The 23626-nt window shown below is 42.0% G+C and overlaps 1 protein-coding gene across 11 annotated transcripts in view; it reads left to right on the forward strand.

Moving 5' to 3' along the window:
- magi1b (membrane associated guanylate kinase, WW and PDZ domain containing 1b) overlaps positions 1-22029 on the forward strand; it is a 146722-nt gene extending 124693 nt beyond the window's left edge. For 6 of the 11 annotated variants that reach the window (XM_028003937.1, XM_028003938.1, XM_028003941.1 and 3 more), the window contains 9 exons: positions 276-367; positions 911-1103; positions 4484-4870; positions 8936-9139; positions 12670-12763; positions 13107-13197; positions 13938-14081; positions 16092-16230; positions 19942-22029. In XM_028003937.1, the coding sequence (XP_027859738.1) occupies positions 276-367; positions 911-1103; positions 4484-4870; positions 8936-9139; positions 12670-12763; positions 13107-13197; positions 13938-14081; positions 16092-16230; positions 19942-21218 (2621 nt within the window). In that variant the 3' untranslated portion in view covers positions 21219-22029. Of the gene's footprint in view, positions 1-275; positions 368-910; positions 1104-4483; positions 4871-8935; positions 9140-12669; positions 12764-13106; positions 13198-13937; positions 14082-16091; positions 18697-18827; positions 18908-19941 lie in introns of those variants that run through there. The other 5 variants (XM_028003945.1, XM_028003947.1, XM_028003948.1 and 2 more) reach the window with 3 other exon arrangements.
- The last annotated feature ends 1597 nt before the right edge of the window (positions 22030-23626 follow it).

A 23626-nucleotide genomic window follows, 5' to 3' on the forward strand; every position in this document is an offset into this window, starting at 1 on the left:
TTGTTTACTCCTCCTGTGTTTGCGCCATATGACACTTTCATATCAAAGCCTAAAATTACTAAGAGAACTATCAACATCCTGACACAAAAACATAGTTGTTGCTGAAGAACAGCAGGTCTTATTATGATCCCAATGTTGCAAGAAAATTTGACTGAATCAAGCTTAATGTCCTCCCTCAAACTCATCATGGATGGGGTTTTTTGCACTGGTGAAGGAACTATGGAAGAAGAAAAAAAATCCCTGGGATGACTGATGGTTTTTCATTGATTTCATAGTTCCAGACTTCCAGGAGCAGGACATTTTCCTGTGGAGAAAGGACACGGGCTTCGGCTTCAGGATCCTCGGAGGCAACGAGCCAGGAGAACCTGTGAGTGTCTCAAAAAGTTCCTGAATCTCTCACAAATTGAACCTACTTGCGTTCCTTTCCCCGTTAACACTATTTTACTGTATATTTGTGAGAAATCCAACTCGGGTGTTTCAGTAACATGAACAAAAAAAAAAACAGGTTTTATCCCCAGCATCTGAGTGAGAAGCTGCACGGTTCTTTATTTTTTTTTATGTTGGACTCTAGACAAATTCGCATAATTGATTTTTAACAAAACAGTTTCTCTCTGATACGATGATTTCAATTGTCTTTTTTTTCCCCTTCACTTCTTTGTAGGCAAGTTATTGTTTGCTCTGGTTCACTGCCCCACACTGTTGCGTTGTTCTTCCTTCTCCCCTAAAGAAAAACCTAATTTATTGTTAGTCGTGGGTTGAATTACTGCACACTTTTGTAAGTCTAAGAGTAAAAACACAACAGCTAGGTGTACATTGTTGCGTAACATGTAAAGAGCACAGGACGAATGTGTTGGTTACTTCCTTCGTTTCCTGGTTGGAGTTTGTTCATTTGCGTTCGCCTGTCTTCCAGATCTACATCGGCCACATAGTGAAGTACGGCGCTGCGGATGAGGACGGGCGCCTCCGATCCGGAGATGAACTGATATGCGTGGACGGCACAGCGGTGGTGGGCAAGTCGCATCAATTGGTGGTGCAGCTGATGCAGCAGGCTGCCAAGCAGGGCCACGTTAATCTCACTGTGCGACGTAAAACCAACTACGCAGGTGAGGAGAGACGAGGAGGCCAAGTACTACAGTCTACTTCCCATAAAATTCTCCATTCAAATGTTTCTCAAACTCACATTTTGGTCCTCTAGTCCTGTTTCACCTCTGAAAGTTGACTTTTAACTCTTTCTTGCCCACTGAAAAAGATTTTGCCTCCAGTTATGTCTGAACATCAGCAAGGGTTTATAAAAAGCCGTCCTCTATTGATATATGGTGCTTTTTTTAATATTTTGTACATACTTTCAGTAAACCTGGTGGAAAACAGTGTTTATGATTCAGAGAAAGCTTTTGGCCATCTGGAATGGAACGGTGTGTTTGCTTTACTGGAAAGATTAGTTTTCAGTAAAGCAACCTGGATTAATTCTTTATATCCATTCCTATTGGTTTCCCATATTTTGTGCTGGGAGCAACAGAATTGTCCCCTTTGTCCACTGTTATTCAATCAAGTTAAAAATCCCACCTATGGTCACACTGAACATAAAATATTGTTTTATTCTAATGAGTTTTTTTAAAATCATTGTCATTGTGTTGGTCGCCAGGACAACTTTTAAGGTTTGAAATTAAGATTTAAAAAATCCTTATGCTAATATGACCTGGCTATCAAACCCTGAGCATAGCACTGTGGTTATTGTGTGGGGTGAATGTGCTGTGAGCACATCCAGGGCGTTCAGAAAGCCCACATTGATCATGAAGTTTATCTTTTAGCCTTTGCTTTTTATTTCCAAACCCCAACATCTTATGTTGTCAAAACTGATCATTTAGAAGTTAACTATCCTATCAAGAAAGGAAAAGGACCCAAGACTGTGTGCATCTATTACACATTTGCTTTCCTTCCCAATTTTGGACTTTAAAATCTCTCCCACAGTATTGCCTATAGGTTAGAATCTTTTTTGTCAATAATTATATCTGAAGATCAATCTGTAAAACAAAACATTTTCAATGTTTTTTTTAAAATGGTTATTTTTACACACGTTTTGATAACCAAAGGTTTGTTGGAAAGATTCAATTATGCTCATATTATGTTCCATGATTAAGTATTTATACATAAGATTGCCACAAAATGATCACAAGCTTTGGCAAATGTAGCAATTAATTGACCTCTGTATTTGGTTTGCACAAAATTTGCAGCAATTTTTTTTCTCTGTGCTTTCTGTGAGCATATTGTGTGCACTGCGTACAACAGGGGAGCTTATCCCATCAACTTGAACTCTGCCTGCTTCAAGCACATTTAACTACAAAGACAATGTTAACAGCTTAATAAATTAAATATAAACCAGATAAACTCATAAATAATACATATGCTTAGTGAGCACAATGCATATTTATGTTATGTGGAAATGTTGCAGTCTCCATGATCATATTTAATACAAGGGGTTTAATGGGAACTGATTTTTTGCCCTTCTGCAATTCTGACTGAAAAGATGCCTGTTTTACTTTATTTTCATTTCAGTCTTAATGATTTTTAGGGCTTTGTTGTTATTAAAAACATTTTAAAAAATATTTGTTTATTTTAGCTATGCTGAAACTTTATACCTGCATTTTTAAAAATAGTAAATACTAGTGAAATAAATGACTTTCTGTTGTCAAGGTGCAATTAATTGTTTAACAATGTTTAAAGTATTGATTAGGGGAAGCACCGTATTGGCACTTCTCTCCTAACTCAGTGGATACTATTCATCAAAAATCAAGGCACACAACTTTATGTTGTTTTTATCTAGTTTTGAAAATATTGACAATATCCTCCGGATGCTGTCAGCACATTAAGGGTATGCGCAACGAGACGTCCCATTAAGCATAAAATTTACATTAATGCCGATGACTTCTTACTTTCCAATCCTCAAATGTCTTTAAGACTTCACTGCCATAACGTTTTAAGCATTTCTTTTCAATAAAAGCTTGTGTATCAAGCTTTGATGCTGTTCAGAAGCTAAGATGTGCTCTTTACTTTGCACTACCTGAGCCATTACTTATAGCACTAGTTGTATCTATATTTATCACAGCTCCACAAGGAGACTGGGGCCTCCCTTACTACTGTATGTCCACGACCTTCTTCCTTCCTCCTCTTTAGTCTGTGGAGCTGGAAGCAATCGGCCTCTGCTTCGAATAAACATTTCGCCCCATCGCTGATGTGGCGGTACTCATCTCCGCTCCGCTACGCCCCGCTCCTCAGCAGGCCCGTAAAGAAACGGCCCGTAAACGTGATAGAGAGGATGCTCAACCTTTGGCCCGATGATGGCAGCCCAGACATTAGTCCATTGCTTGTTCCCCGTCCGCCTCAGAGGGCAGACGGTGTGAGGCGCCTTCCCTGAGCCGCCGTACAGGAAATGAAATGTGGAATGAAATGAAATGTGGAGCTTGTGCAGGCAGGACACGTCCTCGGTTTAGCTTGTGTTCACAACAGAGCAGAGGGCAGAGTACTGAAGGAGGTCGTCCTCCGACGTAAGCCAGCAGTGAGATGAAAGAAAGTACTTTTATTAGACGTACTAGAGTAGGTGGGTAGAGTACACAGAAATGGTACTCAAGTACAAATAGCACTACTTTGAAATATTCTAAGTAAAAGTAAAATGTAGTCATTCAAGAAATTACTCAAGTAAGAGTTTAAAAAAAAGTATTTCATATAAGGGCTACTCGAATGCTTACTTTCTTCGGATGGAGAAAGTTTTTATATTGTGTGAAATTTCTGGTATTTTAAAGACTAAAATACAAAACAATGCACAGAAACAATGAAAGGTAAAGTACTTCCAGTGACAATATATGGCGTTCACTGTATTCACTTGACCTCCAAATGGCACAAAAGGCTCAGCAGATAAAAAAAAAAACCTTAAAGCAAATCTTGTGCAAGTGCAACAAGTCTCACTTCAACATAAACTATAGGTTTGTGTTTCTACCTGGTGTATATTTGGGCTAAAACATATTTGTTCTTCCTTAAAGTTACTCACAGTAGGTGGAGTATCCAGAAGCTTTACTCAAGTAAGAGTGGCAATACTTCACAATCTTATTATTGAAGTAAAAGTATAAAAATAGTGTACTACTCATTTCTTTATTTTTGTTATTTTCAAAGTTACTCAAGTGACTGTAACTGAGTAAATGTAGCTAATTATGATCCACCTCGCCTTAATTGATGACATAAGATTTACTCATGTAATCGTCTCATTGTGCTGTGCGTCGGCATTTCAATGTCTCCCAATTCTCTTTAAAAGCAAAGACTGGCCCAACTCTTACCAGCTGCTTTTGATGTTCCTCTTGATGCTTGATGCTGGCTCATGCCTCTGTCTCTTATTCGCCTTCCTGTTTGTTCTTCTTTATTTCCTTTAATAAAATCTCTCTCATGCTGCTTCCTCTTTAACCCCTTCCTCACCCTACGCTTCTGTCTCATGCAGTTAAATCAGAGGGAGATGTCCCTCCGTCGCCAGCGTCCTCACACCACAGCAGCACCCAGGCGCCCAGCCTGACGGAGGATATGGGCAAGCGCACGCCGCAGGGCAGCCAGAACTCCCTCAACACCGTCAGCTCCGGCAGCGGTTCCACCTCCGGCATCGGTAGCGGAGGCGGAGGAGGAGGCGGCGCCGGGATCGGTGGGAACGCTGTGGTCGCCGCTGCAGCTGCAACCACGTCCTCCCAGCCCCCAAACGGCACCACAAACTCGGTCCCTGTCGCCGCCTCCGCCGTGCATCCCTACGACGTGGAGATCCGACGGGGCGAGAACGAAGGCTTCGGTTTCGTCATCGTGTCGTCGGTGTCGCGGCCTGAAGCGGGCACCACCTTCGGTAAGAGACGCTTCGCTTAATAAACTTGGAGAATATTCGCAGGTTATTAAGCTACATGCAAATATTACAGTTCAACCCAGCACAAACTAAAACACACACCAAGCCTTTTTTTTTTCTTACCTTTGGGTTCTTTCATCTGTTTTTGTCTCCTTTGTGGAACTCCTTTGAGAACCACCGAGCGCTAAATAGCCTGACAGCAAGCACCGATTCTGGCTATTTACAGTCACACCAGATCAGTATCAACAGCCTTCAAAGAAGCGCATCTTTTTTTTTTTTTTTTTTTGCCTCATTTCCTCTCCAGCCTGTCAAACCAAGACACTGAAACCCTTTCTTCCCCCTGCAGCTGCTGCTACACTCGCACAAAGCTTTCATAATTGATCACAAGTGAAGTGGGTCTTACGTAAGACGTCTGTATTATTCAGCTCCACTTAAATTGCTTCAGCCGAGCAGGTTGGCACTAAAAGCCTAATGACAGCTTAATGAGGATGCAGTTCTCCAAAGGGTAAATAGACGAATCAATGGGACTTTACTGATATTTAGCTTTTTTGCACCCCAGAATCAGTTTTTAGACAATATTGAATTGATTAATTGCTAATAAATGTTGCATATCTATGATTTTTTTTTAGTCATGACATTTTTCAGTACATAATCTTTTTTTTTGCTTTTCATAAATTAGTGGTGCCTCTCTCTAAGCAGTGCACTCTTTTCTCTAACTGCTTTTGCCTATTCAGTGTCATGCGACTCACACTCCTTTGAACTATTACACATATTTCAAAATGCAACCACTTAATTCAGTGTGTTTTTATAGTATTTTATCGGATGGACCAGCATAAAGTATTGGAACAATTTATTAAAATCGTTCACAGATAAATATCTGAAACGTGTGACTTGCATTTATTTTTCTTTACACTGATACTACAAAATTGACCTAATTAGCAAATCCACCTGTGTTTGATTTGATTAAACGCTGTTTGCGACCAAATGCAAGCTTTAGGTTACTATGAGCTCACCAAGGTGGTGGCAGAATTATGCAATGGGAATTTTAAATTTTTTTTCTTGTGGTGCTGTTGCCCTTCATTGACAGTAATCAGACAGGAAATAGTTGGAGAGAGAAGTGGGGATGACAAAAGCTGAAAACGTCTAAGAATGTATATTTCCGACTAGATCAGCTAAACAAAATCTGGCTTATGAGAGGAGCCTTTAACACCTGTAATTTGGGGAGTATCTAGAAACTTTGACGCCTGTTTTCTCAAAAATCTGGATTCCAGAAGGCCAACATTCACATGCCCATAGCTTCTTGATTTCTTTTTTTGATTTCCATGTGTTGACATTATTGGAAATCTTAGGATGCACACTTTCAGAATCTGAAGATAACTCAAAACTGCCTTGTGGAGACTTGTTCCTGGATTTGCTGAGGCCAGTCGCCAATGGTTAGAGCTGACTACAGGGAAATCCTGGGAGAGAAGCATGTAGAGAGGCTGGAAAAACTTGAAAATGGGTTAGAGGTCAATGTTCCAGCAGAACAAACTTCTGTATATGGCCAGAGCTAAACCTGAAAGATTGGGTTTTGAGAATGTTCATATATTGGCTTTGTCAAAGTCTGCACCTAAATCTAATTAAGGTTTATATTTGCCATAAGTTTCGGTTCGTATCCATGCAGACCTGGTGGAGAGCAGAAGGCCTCCGAGTTTACCTGCATCAATCTGTGGTTCCTGCAAACTCTGGACTCCCGGGGGGCTAAAGTTGCCCACCCCTTCAAATATTTATTTGTGAAACATTTTGAAAACCATGCATTACTGTCCTTCCACCTCACAGTTCTGTGCCCAAATGCGTTAGTCCATGTGGAAAGAAAGGTTCAAGGCTCTGAACTGCTATGTCATTCCTCTGCCCTCCGCGCTCCCTGTCTCTGTTGGCATGGATAGACGAAAACTTAGCATCACAGATTTGCTCACAAAGCCGCAAGTTGCTCCTTCGCAGGAGCACGGCGGAAAGCACGAACCAGCAGCTCAGCTTTATTCGCTCCGACTTAACATGTAAAATTCACACGAGGCATTTCCTTCTCTTTCCTTTTGCGCTTAATATTTTACAGCATAAATCTGACTAGATTTATTTAACGGATAGCCAGGGGTGGGCACTTAGACATGTTTGTAGCAGAATAAAAGCAGTAAGTGTGTTGCACAGGTGGAATGAATAGTAATGAAAAGGAAGACGAGATTGATCGCATTCTACAGTCTGCGGACAAAGAGGAAGAAAACACCTCAGGGTGGATGGGGAGATGTCAGCTCTGATGTATGTTTGTCGTCTCTAACATCCTGCAGGTACAGCTATCTGGGATGTAACAAATCAGAACTGTTTCCATACCCGCTTCCTGCTGCTAACATGGAAATATCTGAAATATACTTAGACTAGTGGTATTGCACAAGGTCTAATCAAGGGAGACTATTCAAGAGTGCACTGGATACAGTTTTCCAGTGAATTTGAGGGTTCTGACACAATCTTAAAACGAATGTCTTTAGCATTTTTCAAGCTAAAAATGCCAAGGAGATGATTTTTTTTTTTTGTCCAGGATCTTGTCCCATTTAATGTCTAAGATTGTAAAGGTTTAACTTTCTAATATTAAATTGCTCAAGAAAATTTTGACATTCATGAGATTAATTACCAGTACAAATAATAGATGTATAAAAGCTAACACGGTGATTCATTCTGATTGGATCCATCACAAGATCATGAATTCCTGGCGTTAGACTCAGTTTGGTTGTTGTCATATAAAGGGGACATATAGTTTGTAGCAGATTTTTTTTTCTTTTTTCTTTTTCACGTGTGGAGCTGGATTATTCCCCTTTGGGGTCTGATGTACCTGTTCTAATTTCATACCATTTAACATTTGATTTAAGCTACTCGTTTTCTTATTTTTTGCCTAAAAATTTAAGATAGAATGGAATCGATGTACTGAGGCGTGTGGGAGAGTAGTACTGGTTTTGAATCCAAGCAAAAGTAAGAGAATATTATTGCTGTTTAAGCATCAAAGCACACATCTTTAATCCTAATCCGATTCTTTTAGTAGACACAGATAAATTCATTAGAGTACATGCTGCTGTTTGATGCATTCATTTGGAGAGTTGAGAGTTTTGATGAATTTAATAAATAGCAAAAAAAGAAAAGAAACAAAATCTGACTTTTCAATATTTAACTTCCTGATCACTGATCAGAGACGTTTGAAAGGAAAACTGGTCAATTCCAAGAAGTAATTGGTGCACCTTTTGTGATAGAGGTTAAGCCAGCTGGCAGCATCGTTGTCTTTATTTCTGGGCTGAATTAAATCTGTTAACCCCTGATTTCCAGAATTCAACATGTCAGCATAATGTGATGATTGGTTAAAACAATCACAAGATAAAAGGATGTTGAAACTCTCAACGACAACAAGTTTGAGATTTACTTATCTCAAGTTAAAAGGGCAATAAAAGTGCAATCACGACGCGCAAGGAAAATATTTAGTAATCTCATATTAATTGAAACACAACAAAAAGAGCCGCACATCTTCTTTTTGAAGACGAGACAACGACAAATACACCTTTAGTCAGTCTCATGTCTGCCATGGAATGCTGCTCCTCGGGTGATGAAATAGGTTTTATTTTTCATTTTTGGAGCTTTTAACACTTAAAACTGACTGATATTAAACCCAAATTTAAATAAGCCAACATCACATGTTGGGCAAAACATTGAATGAGATAAATACAGTCTTAAATCTAGAAAACTTAACTCTGGATTAATCATTAAAAAATAGTTCTGATCAAAAGTACTGTGCAGGTACATTCTGATTTCTTCATAGAACAGATTAGTGTTCTTTGCATATAATCCTGACGGGATAATCCTCTCTTCTTCTCTCAGTGACTTTGGCTTTGCTTGCTTTGGGGCTGCTGGTAAATTAACCCTCAACTCTGTTGATCCTTTTTTCTCTGCTCCTTTCCCCCCTTTTCCCTTCTTTTCCCATCTCTCTAAACACACAAACACACACACGCCCTCGCATTGAATCACATATCCCAACATGACAATGGTTGACCAAAGCTGGAAATGCATGTGTGGCCATGCCTCACAAAATAGGCCGCATCATCGAGGGGAGCCCGGCGGACCGCTGTGGGAAGCTGAAGGTCGGCGACCGCATCCTGGCCGTGAACGGGAACTCGATCACCAACAAGTCCCACTCTGACATCGTCAACCTCATCAAGGAGGCCGGGAACACCGTCACACTGCGAATCATTCCCGGAGATGGTGAGTGGACGACGGCGGCTGTGGTTAGTTTTCAAGCTCGTTTTTGACATCTTGAAGCGGCTTTGTCGCTTGTCAAGAAACGCGCCGCTAGAAGGTTCTCTTCCAAGAGGTTTGGATTATCCAGGGTTTGTACTGACGATTGATTGAATGACCAAGAAAATGCTCAAATTTTCAATGAGGAGTTTTTCAAGGTTTGGAAAAAGCTTGATATTTATTTACACCCCTTGAATCCGCACCATTTTGTACAACTGAACGTTTAATTAAAAGCCTAAATTTGAAAAGCAGTATTTACAGTTGAAACTAGATATTTTTATACACCGGATAAAAGGCGTAAAGATTTAGTAGGTCAAACCAAGCTGAGTACAGATTTAGCCTTTTTTTAGCTTTACGTATTACAAGTTTACCAATGAAATCTTATTAAAACTTTTAATGTCACATTAGATTTGAGAAGCTGTTCTTTTCTTAATCTACACTTTGAGGAGTTGCAACGTTATCCCTGCGCGATATGGAGCTGAAGTTTCTCTGCGTTTTAAAGTGAGCGAAGCGCCCCCGCAGTGTTGACAGAACAGCTTCTTTGGGGTTATTTAGAAATCTTCCCAGCCGTTGCGTTTTTTGCCTTTGGCATGCCCCCCGCTTTCAGAGCATGCACGAGTAATTTAGTTGTCTCTTTGTTTGTCTGTGTGCAAGAGAGAAGCAGAGAACGATCTAGAACTTCCTTCTGTGTACGCAAGTGTCGAATCTGTCGTTTCGACTTTAAATTAAAAAGCTTTGTGCATCTTTCGTGTTGTTCTACGCTTAAAAATCACCACGGCTTCCTCATAAATGCTTTTTAATAGTTTGTGCGAGCGTGAGGAAGGCGATGCTCGCCACCAACCCGCTCACTGGTGGAGATTTGAGCTGTTTGTCCGCATCGCTGAGGTCAAGCTCACTTCATGAACGAAGAGGGCTTTCGTCGTCTTCTGTTTCCATCCAGAGCAGCTTACGAGAACAGCGAGGCAAAACTGCTCTGGCAAACAGACGTACAAAGCTTTGGAGAAAACACTGGGGAGAAATAACCAGATGTGCTCTACATGAAACTTCCTGTTTGTGTTCGTGAGCATGTGTCAACCAGACGCTGTCTGACATGGAGACAGTTGTTAGGGGAAGACTGCAGGTTCTACTTAAAAGTCGGCTTCTAAGTGCGAATTTCCTCCTCTGCCGTTTGCGAACGGTTGCGTATCTCCGTGTGGATCTATAACGTTTACGATGCGAGTACGGCAGGAAGAGCTTCTCGCAAGGTTCTGCCCTCGTTGCTCCAGCGTGAACGTGGGGATGGAGTTTTGCGATACATGTTGCTTTGAAGCTTCGCAGCAAAAGTTGGAAATGGAGATGTTACTGCATGGCAGTGTGCAGCAGAAAGCAGATATATTTTTGTAACATTTTATTGGACAGTTTGTAAGATAAAAAGCATTTTAACGCCTCTTTAACCATTATATCGATTGTAACAAAGCTGAAAGGTGTGTCCAGTACTTCCATTCAACCAGCCTGAGCCAATACTTTGTAGAAACACGTTTCATTTTCACAACAGCATCAACAAGCTTTCCAGTTCTGGGACAATATTTTTACCTTTTCTTCTGTGCAAAATACCTCCAGCTTAGTCTGATTAGTCTGGGACACACATTCTTGATTGGATTTAGGTCTGGACTTTCACTAGACCAGGGGTGTCAAACTCCAGTCCTCGAGGGCCGCTGGCCTGCAACTTTTAGATGTGCCTCTGCTGCACCACACCTGAATAGAATAATTAGGTCATTAGCAACGCTCTGGAGAACTGATCTACACAAGGAGGAGGCATTAAGCCATTTCATTCCAGTGTTTTGTACCTGTGGAACATCTAAAAACTGCAGGACACTGGCCCTTGAGGACTGGAGTTTGACACCTGTGGACTAGACCATTCTAACAAATGAATATTGCAGCACTGGCTACATGTTCAGGCTTTTAGTTTTAAGTCACTTGCCGACTCTTAAGTTTTCATCCAAGCATTCAACTCCCTGCTGCCCAAAGTTGGAACTACTATGTATTTAAAAAAATATATATAATGAACTTTGTGGTAATAGTGCGATGCGTTGTGGTAAAAGTGTAAATGCTTTTGTCTGTTGCACTGTTTTCTATTTTAATTTTGGTCTCGAGGATATTCTGATTGACTGACAGGCAAATGAAAGAAATGATTCAACTCTTCTGTGCATTAAAGGTATAAACGGTAGTGATTCACCAACAGATTGGAAAGACTAACAGGAAACATTTAGGGGGGGAGAGATAAATAGAAAGATCGTGAAGCGTTATGGTGCATGTTTTGCAAATGAGCAGATGGAGGGTTGACTAGATTTTTATGAGGACAATTATAAAGCTGTAAAAGCCGACATCCAGTCGGAAACCCAAACTCATCCTGCCCAATCTTCTGTCTGATTGCTAATGTTTGCCACTCATCGGGTAACTAAAAGGTAAAAGAAAAAAAAAAACCTAGAAAGTGAATAAAGCTTTCTAAATGCAGCAGTAATGTTTTTGTTGCTTTGTAATAAAACCAAAATCTGATTCCGTCGCTACAGAGATCCCGGAAAATAACCAGGAGCTTTTGTGTCAAACCGTTGGTTCCGGCCCAAAACGAAATGCGCGCCTTTCATGTGGAAATGAAAAGCGACGAGTGCTTTGACAAAATGATCGACGGCCCAAAACTTGCTGTCTTATGCTTGTCTCCCGGATGTTTTCTGAGTGTCTGAGGAAGCTGGAGGTGGAGCCACAGGGCTTTCTGTGGGTCAGCTAATGTTTTGGAGCCGACAGCTGCTGAATGGCCATGAGTGCGCAAATCTGAGAAAAAAGAAAGAAAATGTTTCCAGTGTGAAAAATTGATTTAATCCATCACAGTCTCCTGGAACACCGGATAGGCCTCGGTTATTATGCAAATACCGTAAATTATGGATTTATGCTAAATCAGGAAATAGCAAACGTATGTAGAAGGTTTTATGTTCCCTGAAGAGAGAGAGGAAGAGAGAGAGGGGCGTCTTAGGAAATCTAGAGTTCGCATGCAGGCTTGGTGGGAAGCTGAGGAGGCAACGCAGTCATGTGGAGCAGAGACGGCTGAGACACCAAGGAACCAATTCGATTGAAATTCGATTCCAAAATACTTTATTGATCCCAAAGGGAAATTAAATGTTGTTGTAACTCATAATTCAAAGAGTTTCCATCCATCCATTCAGGCTTTATATTTAAAACCTTTCCTCAACAGAAATAGCTTCTGCAAACACTTTTAGCATTTTATTTCATTTCAAGTCAGGATTCTGCTAATGTGAAAAAAAAAAACCCAACAAACATGGAGTTTGAAAAGTAAGCATTTAAAGAAACCCTGGTTATTTCACATTGATTTTTTTAAAATATTTTTTATTTATTTATTTTTTTTATTTGCTTGTCCATCTGGTGTGGTGGCACCATCCTCTCCTTGTCCATGTGCTGTTTAATGAATGGTAATGTCATTCGTCTTTCTTCCTTTTTCCCCACAGAGTCATCAAATGCGTCTTTGTTGACCAACGCTGAGAAGATTGCCACCATAACCACCACACACACACCTCAGCAACAGGCGGCACCTGAGGCCAGGTGAGCAGCGCTCTTTGAAATGAACTTTGAATTGATCGGAGAAGCTCTTAACGGTCAGCTCTGTTTAGTCCGCTTTAATCAATTTGCAGTTCGTTTGCCTAGAACGAACTGCAAATTGATTGAAAACAGGTTTTCGAAAGCATTTGGATTGTTTGACACGGTGCAGTGTGAAAGCGAACCGTCCCAGCTGAAAATTACCAAATGTTACGATTTTAGTCCCCAACTGACTGAGTTTACCAGACTATCATATATTAAAAAAGCAAGATTTCTAAAACGGACATAGTTTGACAAAAGTCTTTTGTCATTAAATTCTTTAATTTAAATGAGTATCTTTTTTTTTCAGGACCAACACCAAACCAAAACAGGAATCTTATGAGTTTAATACCCCTCCAAACCCTCCTCTGCAGCCCCCCATCCAGCCAGACTCAACTCAGGTAAGTAAAAAACACACACCAGTCATTCACCTGTCCATTCATCCATTCCATGTCTCCATCAAGCACTCACCACTTCTAACCACTTCCCCGTTGTCTCCTCACCCATCTATTCAAGCTCTTAGGCCACACAAAACACACATCCAAGCTCCACGCTTCAGCTCACACACACACACACGCACACCCACCTTCCCAAGGACGAACGATGTACATTTTTACTTATTTATCTTCTTGCGATCGCCGGCTGCTGTCGGCCAGAGTCCGTGCATTAAGGAAAGCCTGTTTACTTTCAAAGTACCTCCTCAGTCCATTGTGTTCGCCGCTGAATTAATCTGGTGGTGAGGAGATGGCTCTCCTAGATAACATTGATCGCTCTGCAGAGGAGATTAGGAGGGCATGGAGACAAAGCTGCAGAGACTGTCTGCCTGTCCTTGTGCTGCCCAGTCTGTCTCTCTATTGCCTAGAGCCCAAAGCATCAATAATTCAGCATCCTTACACCTGACCATATGCATAAACACACATGGAAACACGCGCACGCGATGCGAGTGTGCCTTTCCTGGAGGTGGCATTTGTCCCCCCCGCTCCTGAAATTAGAGATGGCTTTAAAGGGCGCACAAAAACCGCACACTTTAATCGAATCGCACGTATGACCTTGATGCTAACACATCCGTCTCTGTGCATCTGTCTGTTGTTTTTTGTGTGTGTGTGTGTGTGTGTGTGTGTGTCTGCGCGCCTCCGTCCAGGACTCTGAGTTCTACTCGGTGGACCTGGATAGAGACAGCAAAGGCTTCGGCTTCAGCCTGCGGGGAGGAAGAGAGTACAACATGGACCTGTACGTGCTGAGGCTCGCCGAGGAAGGAGCCGCAGTCCGCAACGGGAAAATGAAGGTACGCACACGTAAACCGCACAAGCTCCAGATCTACACGTTTAAAGTAAAGTTTGTAAAGATCTATTAAGTAGAAATGCTTGGCAACAGGAAGCTGGCTTGGCTTCTTTTTTTGTTTGTTTGTCCCTGTGATGACAACAGTTGACATTAAAGATTAAAGATAGAGAGTATTTAAAGTTTTACTGCTCTTCTCCCTCCTCCTACAAGCTTTGTCTGAGTTGTGTCTCCTATGAATTGTGAAGTCGTCTTCTGAAATGTGAGTCCGCTTTTCTTGAGGATAGCTGAGATGCCCTGATGCTCAGCCTCGTCTCCCACCGAACAAGCAGGCGATAAATGGATCCCGTTACTGATGGACTGTATTGTCTTCTAAAAACGAGATTGCGTAACGGATGACTTCACTTTGTAACTAACGGGTTGTATTCGGCTGTGCTGCAGCGATGGCAGCGTTTCACTTTAACTGGAGCAGAACTGAACCACGTTTCAGTGTGAAACCACAACACGAGTTCCCCGGAGAGTTTTTGCGAGCTCCACTGTTCCACTGCAGGTCTGCATGTTGTCTTACTAGCTCTTACCTCCCCCGTCTCTTCTCAATTCTGCCACAGCTCAGAGTTTCAATTTAATTGTCTTAAAAGCATCTCTGGAGGAGTAAGCTGAGGAAATTTGCTTCCTTTCTGTGTGACAGTGATGTAGTGATCTAAACGGCTTATTTAATAAAAAGAATCAAGGATATTTAATTAAACCTGATGATAGCATCTCTGTTTATATAATCCGATTAGACGTGCTTGTTTTTTTTAATTTTCTTTTTGCAGGAGATCTCAGAGATCTCGCATCCCGATTCAGCTGCTTTGTTAAGGTGCCGTCTAAAACAGCTGACTCTGTAGTCTGCCTCAGAGACTGTACAGCCATCAGCCTAATGCTATCCATCGTAAGGGCTGACACTGTGGGAGGTATCCCACAATTACTGCCAACTATGCTTCAGTAAATATAAACGGTCACCTAGTGGCTCATTGAAGCAAAATGATTCACTGAATGTAGGAATGGGTGCACAATGAGACTTTCGTGGTTGAATTACCTTGATTAGAAAATGCTATGGTTCGAATTTATGCACAGAGAAAAATATTTACCATGACTTTTACCTGGAATAAAAGGTAAAAGTCTTTTATTTACCTTAATCTAAGCTTAGCCGCTTAATCTTCCTGCTGCTGAAATATTATAACGTCTTTGATTTTTACAGTTATAACAACATCATTTATCACATTTAGTTGTTGTTATTTTAACCTACAAAGATTGTTTTTATAAATTGACATTCAGTTTAGGGCTGAAACAATTAATCAGATTGCTCTCCCAATGCGTTTACATGCGAGACACCTTGGAAGAAGTTATTAGTTTTTATTTTGCTCAGTTAGGAAAGTAAGTTGGTGTAATCTGATTATTTGTACATGCATGTATGAATCCTACAGTTTGCACGAGTTCAGATTATTTAGAGGAATTATTAATAGCAGCAGCTCTATGAGGCAGAGAGACGTGTCAGACAGAGATCTACTCCCTGCCAAAGCAGTATTCCCCTGGTGCAGACAGCTCTGACAGCTTAACCTGAAGAGGGGATTCAAGGAAGTCAAAAGTGTTTCTTCCTTCTTCCTGTTTTCCCTCCTGTCTGTCTCTCTCAGCGTCACAGTCGCTGCTCTCTGATTTGCTCTCTGCAAAACGGTTGAGGAAAAGCAGGAAAAGCTGCTTCAGTGCATCCTTATCAATCAGATTTTAAACTGTAATTTCTTGTCGACCCGTCCAACCTTCCCTTCTGTTTTTTTCCGACGTCACGTCTCTCCATACCGTCCCGCTTCACGTCTTCGTCCTTCCCTCCTGCCATTTGTTTCCCCCCGCTGCTGTTTCCTCTTGTTTTGCTTTGTCTTTTTCTGCCTCCTCCCTACCTCACCTGTCACTCTGCCTCTCTTTTTTCCTGTTTCCTCTCCCCTCCCACCCCGTCCTTGTGGCCTTGCGCCTCTCCCTCCAGGTCGGAGATGAAATCCTGGAGATCAACGGCGAGAGCACCAAAGGCATGAAGCACGCGCGGGCCATCGAGCTCATCAAGAACGGAGGCCGACGCGTCCATCTGGTGCTCAAGAGGGGCGACGGCTCCGTGCCTGAATATGGTGGGTCAATCTACGAAAACATTCCCTTCTCCCCCATCTTCACACCCTGAGCTCGGACGGTGGTGGGGTTTGAAGTTGGCAAAGAACTGAATCGCACGTCGGGGACCCCTTCGCCCCTTCCTGGCGTAGAAACACCAGGGACAGGAAGGAGGGTTTGCTTGGCTTTCAAGTCTTTCTGTGGTGAAGGTCACTCCTGTGCTTTTGGATTCTGGGCGTTGGGGGCGAAGGGGAGGAGCTTAGAGATTGCTCCTTCGGGTGTCGTTGGCCCCTCCTACTGTCGCCTGCTCTCAGTTTCCATGTCATCCCGCTGTCACTTTTCACCTTCTGGCCGCTCAGCTAAAGCACTCTGTTGGGACTTTACAGAACGGTGGTGGGCCTAATTTCAGTGCAACATATATATAAAAAAAAACTGTTTACAGGGTCCCCCTCCTCTGCCCCCCCCCCCCCCCCCCCAAAAGGAAAATAAGTTTTGTTTTTTTTAGGAAGAAGTGACATATGTTGCTGTAGCTCATTGTTAAACACCAGTTCAGCATTACAAAGGAAAAAAACTTGACTCTTTGCTTTCCTACAAAAGGTGGGACATCTCACAGCTTTGGCCTCATTGTGACACAAACATATTTATGATATTTATTGGAGGTGAATGTAAGCTACTGAACTCCTTAAGGTTTTAAGTGAGAACTGTGTTAAAAAAAAAAAGAAGAGGGAGCCTGATATAAGAACATCTAATGAACTGAATTAGCATTAAAACGTTGACTTATTTCAGTAATTAAGTTCGAAATTCAAATCTACATGGATTCATTACACTCAAAGCTATATATTTCAAGTGATGTATTTGTATCACTCTCTTCCAGACCTAACCTCCATTGATTCTCTATCGCGTTCGTTGTCCAGTGATACCATGATCATTAAGGCAGTGTTGGTACTTTTTGCTGCGTGGGTCAGTTGCCAAGTCCTGCTGGAAAATATATGTAAAGCGTTTGCTGGAAAAAGAGAAGCAGCAAAAGCTCTAAGATGTCCTGGGGGAGTTTCGACTTGTAGAAAAGTTGGGGGGCCAACGTCAACAGACGGCAAGTCTCCCTGAAACATAACTGACTGTGAAAACTTCACACTGGACCCCGAGTCTGTCCACTTTTCCTCCATTTTCTCTTTCAAGCTCCAAAAAAGGTAACATTTTTTCTGAACTGAGGACTTGGACCTATACACTGCTGTCCCCTTTTTCTCCTTTGCCCAGTTAAGACAACTCTGCTGTTTTCTCAGCTCAGTCCTGTTTGACAATCCTTCCTAATCCCAAAGCAAAATTAAAGTCTTGATCATGAGCGGCTTAAGACAACATCAGTCTATTTGTCTGAGAAACTAAATTTAGGATTTCTGCCAGCTGTTTGCCATATTCATCAAAGTTTATAAAAACAAACACTTGAAACGTATCAAACTGTCTGTAATGAATCATCGTTGAACCCAGTTTGACTTTTTGTATTTAGTTACTGAAATAAATTCACGCTTTGACGAAGATCTCATTTATCAAGATGCCTTTATACTCTTTGATTTTCTGTGTCCAAGCCAAAATTCTGCTACAGTGTGCTCGACATTACTCATTCATCCATGGATTTATTTTTTTTTTTCTTTCTGTTGCACCCATTGTCAATGTTGATGTTATTAAAATGCTGTGAAGATTAAAACACCCAACGCCACACGTCCCCCCCGTGCAAACAGAAAATGAGACCATGGCGCTTATATAAAGCTTTTGTACAGCGATGAAACGAATAGAGACATTTTTACGAGTATTTTTGTTCATTGTACAGAGCCATGAATCAAAGCCACATATAAATGGAGAAAAAAAAAAAGAAGAAAAGTTTATTACTGCATGAACTTGTCAAGAGTGTACATTTGAAGTTTTTTGCCCCCTATATTGTCGATTTTTCCATAATATTTATGGAACATTTCTTTTTGTATTGTTATTGTATTGACAAGTTTGGATTGATTGATAGTCAAGTCATGAACATTTTTCATTGTCTTGCTTTGTTTTCTTTTTTTTGTCTTTTTTTTTTTTGAGTGGGGAAGCATTTGCTTGTGGACGTTTATTTGCGGTTTTCAGATCTGCACCGATATGGTGTCATGTGAACTTTGTATATTTTTGATCATCGTTTGTATTTTTAAAATTTTTTTATTTTTTAAGTTGACTCGACCTTTTCGACAGTCTTGCCAGTGTTTCTTCTTTTTGATTTCTGAGACTTATTTTTTTTTCTGCTGCTGCTTTGTCAACATGTACATGTTTGCGTGTGTGTGTGTGTGTGTGTGTGTGTGTGTATATATGCGTGTGGGCGTGTGTGTTTGGGTGATTGGGGGGTGGGGTGTCACTGTTCTGTGTAACTAGTGGCTTTCACTGAAGGGTTTGGGTAACTTCCTGGACTGTCTCTTTACTCTGAATGATCAAATAAACACTCTTTTTTCCAATAAGAATCAACACAATCAGTAACTCTCCCTTGTCTTTCTTCCAGTTGGCTCCAAGCAATCTAAACTTCTGTGTTCTTTGTTTTTTTTTCTGTTTTTGTGTATGCTCTCCTCTCTCTGTGTTGCCCTGGGCTCTTGTCTTCCTTCAGGGATGGCCGCTCCCCATCTCACCGCAAGTGTGAGAAATGATAAGATGGGGGAGGCCTCTGTCCTCCAAAATCAGACCACGGTTTGTAGCTGTCCTCCTCCTCTGTCATCTGGGTTCTCCTCCGTCTCTCTTCATCCTGATGTGTGTGTGTGTGCTGTGGGCCTCTGATCACCTCATGCCCGCGCTCTGCTCCATGCATATACAACCGTCCACCTAAATGCCGCTGCGCAGCTCTCGACTAAAGTAACCCATGCATACGTTTGTAAAATCTGGAAATCTAAGTGTAAAGAGTTTGTTTATCTTTAGTTCTTTTTTTTTTATCCTAGAAAGGCTCTCTTGTGTGTGAACTACAGAAGATTCCAACTCCTTATGCTCAATTTTTGCTGCAGTGGTATTTATTTGTCTGATTTATGTGTTGGCACATTAGAGAAAGAGAGAGTTAGACTGCCAATAGATTATATCTACACAAAACAAATGCTGGTTGCTTTCTGGTCTGGACTCAATAGCAAAAAAAAATTATTAAAAAGAAATGCAGGAGAAAAGGTTCATGGATGTAGGGAAGGAGCATATATGGAGGACGGAGGCCGTGGTGATGTCTAATGGGAGAAACTAAAAGAAGTAAAATATAGATGTGTTCGCTTGCACAACTATAATACAAAGATTTACTCTTCGGCCAGTAAATAACCACTGTGCTGTTTTTAAACTTTGAGGATATAAATTTCCAGGGAACTGTTGCAGTGTATGAAACTGTAGGAGAAATTAAGTGAGTAGGTTCAATAGCAACTGAGACGTAAGAACCTGAAGAGCCAACACCCTTTCCACTTCAGAGACGTGACCCTACGTAGACCAAGGAGCAGGTTTGTTGTTGGTAACAAATCTTTTGGATTCAATGGCTGCTTTTCCACAATGGCTTTTCTTTTGCCTTACCATTGTCATTGGCTGCTGCTGTGCCATCTAACATTTGCTTAACATCAGATTGGCTTTCATTGGATTTGTGCTCAGCTTTACGTCTGAGTCGATCAGCATGATCGGTGTCAAAAGTCTGTAGAGTCGCTTGGTGTGTAGTTCCATGTTTGGTCATTCTAGCCTCATCTGTGTGTCAAACTCTGTTGCAGACGGCAGCCCCAACGACATCAGCACCGTCGACGCAGTCACAGGGATACAAAACGCTCCGGAAGTGAATTCCCTGCCCCTAACTAATGCACCATCAGAGTCCAGCTTCCCACCAGTAACCCCACCACATTCCCGGAGCAAGACGGAGCCGAGCCGCCGCACCAATGGCACTGGCAACCATGGTACTGGCAACCATGGTACTGGCAAGCATGGTACTGGCAACCATGGCACTGGCAAGCATGGCACTGGCAGGCACCATCGTTCTCATCACCGTCACCACTCTCCCAGCAAATCCAAGGTGAAGAAGTCCACAGGGAGGAATGGGCCTAAGCTGTTAAAGAAGAAGGATGACAAGGAAAAAGATGGCCATCAGCACCGAAGCCGCCATCGCTCGCCTCATAAGGGGCACAGCCGCTCACGCAGTGCAGACAACACCCTGGAAAGCCGCGATAGAGGCCACCGCAGAGGCCGCTCTCCAGAACGCCATCACGGTCAACATCCTTCATCAAACCACCGCCACCACTCTCCTCAACGCTCCCCATATCGCTCGCCGAACCGCTCTCACCACCGCTCTCACCACCACTCTCCACGACGCTCACCTTACGGCCACAGGCCCCCACCCAGGTACCACTCGCCAACCAGACATCGCCAACGCTCCTCAGACCCCTACCGTTCTGACACCCCTGAGAGACACAACGAGAAGCCGATGGCAGATGAAGCCGCAATGTCCGATATTCCTGAACCAAGATTCCCTTTTGAAGACTCGCCAGCTCTAGACCGCCTGAGCAGAGAGCCCGCTCTTTCACTCCCACCACTTCGGAGAGAAGATCGTCTCTACAGACGGGATAGCCCTCTGATGAGAACCTCCTCCATGGAGAGGGCCTACAGGGGAGACAGACTGCTGAAGGACTTTGCATCCCGTGACTACAGAGAAATCACCCTGCCCAGAGTCCGAACCCCCGACTTGGATTCATCCTACCAGAAGTACAGTTCCCTGTTGAGAGGGCGTACACCTGAGATGCTGGAGAGGTATGGGCGCTTTGCCAGTAGAGGTGTCACCCCTGAACCGCGGTACAGAGCTCGCAGCCTGGAACGTGCCATCTCCCCGCCCAGGAGGGACGACTCTGAAGATGATGAAGAAGACGACGACTATTTTATTGCCTCTAAGTTGAGAGATTACTACAGCACGCTGAAGACCAACAGCAGTCTCCCACCCCAGCCCGTGATCCCTGAGCCTAAGAAGACCTACAAGGATAATCCCAAAGACCTGAGCATCTGATTGGTCAGCTGTCAGCCAATCATAGATACCACCCACACAACACCTCACGTACTCGCCTCCATTATCTGGTCTACAGGAATGCACCAACTTGTGTTCACGTGCTCACATATAAAAAAACCTTCACACACACACACGTTAACTACATATGCATTCACACACAAATTATGTAACGGTGTTGAGTTACTAACAAAAGTGATTCCAAAATGACTTTTGAAAGCTGTTTTTTCTTCTCTTTTTTTTAACTGTATGCTTTTCTTTCCCTTTTTTCTTTTTGTTGAAGCATTCTACATTTACAAAACTTTTTCCAGAAAATATAAAATCTGAAGAAAAAAAACAAAAAAAAAACAAACAATGATGTGCCTAAGAGTTCCATTAACAAGCAGCATTTTGTTTTTGATCCAATATGTGGCGGGCATTTTGTGGCCCACTTGTCAGACGATGAAATGTACGTACTTTTCCATGAGGATCCCATGGAAGTGCCGCGCGCCTGGATCACCGCTGCCGGTGCTCCTAACGATGCTGTGCATGTCTTTACCGGTTTCAGTGTCTCTTTTTTTTCTCTCTCTTTCTCTACGTCTCTCCTACCTTTGGTCTCTCTTTCTCTCTCTCTCTCTGTCTCTCCTTCCAGTGCCACTGTTTTTTAAAACATTTGACCAGACTATAGCACAAGCCTGCATTTGTTTGTATATTTTTGACAGTTTGCAGTATGTGTACATTCAGAGGTGATCATTTTAAATGAACGAAGGGAAAATTAAAAGTTAAACTATGACGACGATGATGTTAAAATAAAATAATATATTCAACAAATAAACTCGTGTCAGGCTGTTGCTCCTTTGTTTGCTATTATATATCAAACTAATATTACACAAACTTTTCTTGCTGAAGGGCTCAGTATGAGCACTTTTCAAAATCTGTTTGAAATGTGTGTGGGTGTCGATAATGCAGTCATGTAACTCTACATATTTTGCCAACAACTGGGCAGCTAGTGCGAGCAAATACAAATGTATAGACCTCAGTATATTCTCAGAATATACTTTTATAAACTTATCCCAAACGGTAATAACATTTGTATGTTTGTTGCCACAATGTTTCCTGGCAGTAACTGTCAAACCATTGGAACGTCTGTTTATTTCTGCTTAGATGCTGCCACATTTGTAATCAAATGTTTCTGGGGTTTGAGTAACAGAGGAAAAACGTCCTTATTCCTCTTTGCCGATGCCAACAGCTTTTGGTGGAGACACTGTGATGGTGGCGTCTCCAATGCGCACCCATTTCTTCTCTTAATGACCAAAGAGACTCGAGTTTACCTCTGGAATTTTGTCAGTGGAGAAGATGGAACCCCGAAATGAGCTTTTGTGAAGTTAGCACGGATGTGCTTTCGCGACAGACTAAACAACGCGACCACAATGACTGGATCGTTCCAAATGCTGCTTGAAAAATGGGATTCCACAGCAGTCTGTTACGAGCCTGTGACCAGAATAAAGGCAGAGCTACCCGGTTGTTATGGTTGTGTACAAACCTCCCGCACTCTACTTCAGGCCCCATTAATAAGTTGATGAATTACCAAAATTGCTTTTTTTTTTTAGACGTCGATAATAAAATCCAACAAGCGATGTGGGGGGAAAAAAAAGATGGGTATTGACGGATTGGCAATACCCACACATGCTTTTTTCTTTGTAAATATTAAGTGGGAAAAACAGGCTCTCCGACAGTACGAGATTTATTGCCATTAGACATTGTTACAAAAACTAAATAAAAAGTAAATTTACATATTTTATTTGAACCTTAAATGTAAAACATTTTTGCAACGTCAATTAAATAAAAGCTGTTAAAATTTAGATTTTATGTTTGCATAAAACTGATTCACCAGTAGTCAAAGTGGGCGCCATGCATCAGTTGCTGTGTTTCACATGAGATTTTGAACATTACTGTGACTGTTGTGTTCTAGTAAGCAGAAGTAGCCGTGGTCTTGCGATTAAGTTCGATTGTTACAGTTGGTGTCCTTTTTATTTCATAACTCAGAAGTGTGTTTTGTGTTGGGACCGGCTGGCAGAGTAATGAAGCAAATACCCAAGTCAAAAACCTTTGACTGCGTCAAAAGGAAACAAAAGCGATAGTGGGGCTGCTGATGGCCAAGTTGCTAAGGAACCATGAGAGTTTGCAGCCTGATGGAAGTCATGAAAAGCAAAACATCTGATATGTGGATTCTCAGAAAGAAGAAGTTCCAGTTTGCAAGCCCGTCTTTGGTTTGTTACTTGCGCTGATAAATTTTTGAACGTCGATGAATTCACTAGTGACTCCTTTCTGAACTGTGGTTCAGCAAGCAGATTATGTTCTCAGTGAGATGCGAATAGGGAAGGAAACGAGCTGAATGAGGGATCAAAGAGATGGGAGTAGAGAAAAGGCAG

Source organism: Xiphophorus couchianus, chromosome 20, assembly GCF_001444195.1.
Source record: "Xiphophorus couchianus chromosome 20, X_couchianus-1.0, whole genome shotgun sequence".
NCBI lineage: Eukaryota > Metazoa > Chordata > Actinopteri > Cyprinodontiformes > Poeciliidae > Xiphophorus > Xiphophorus couchianus.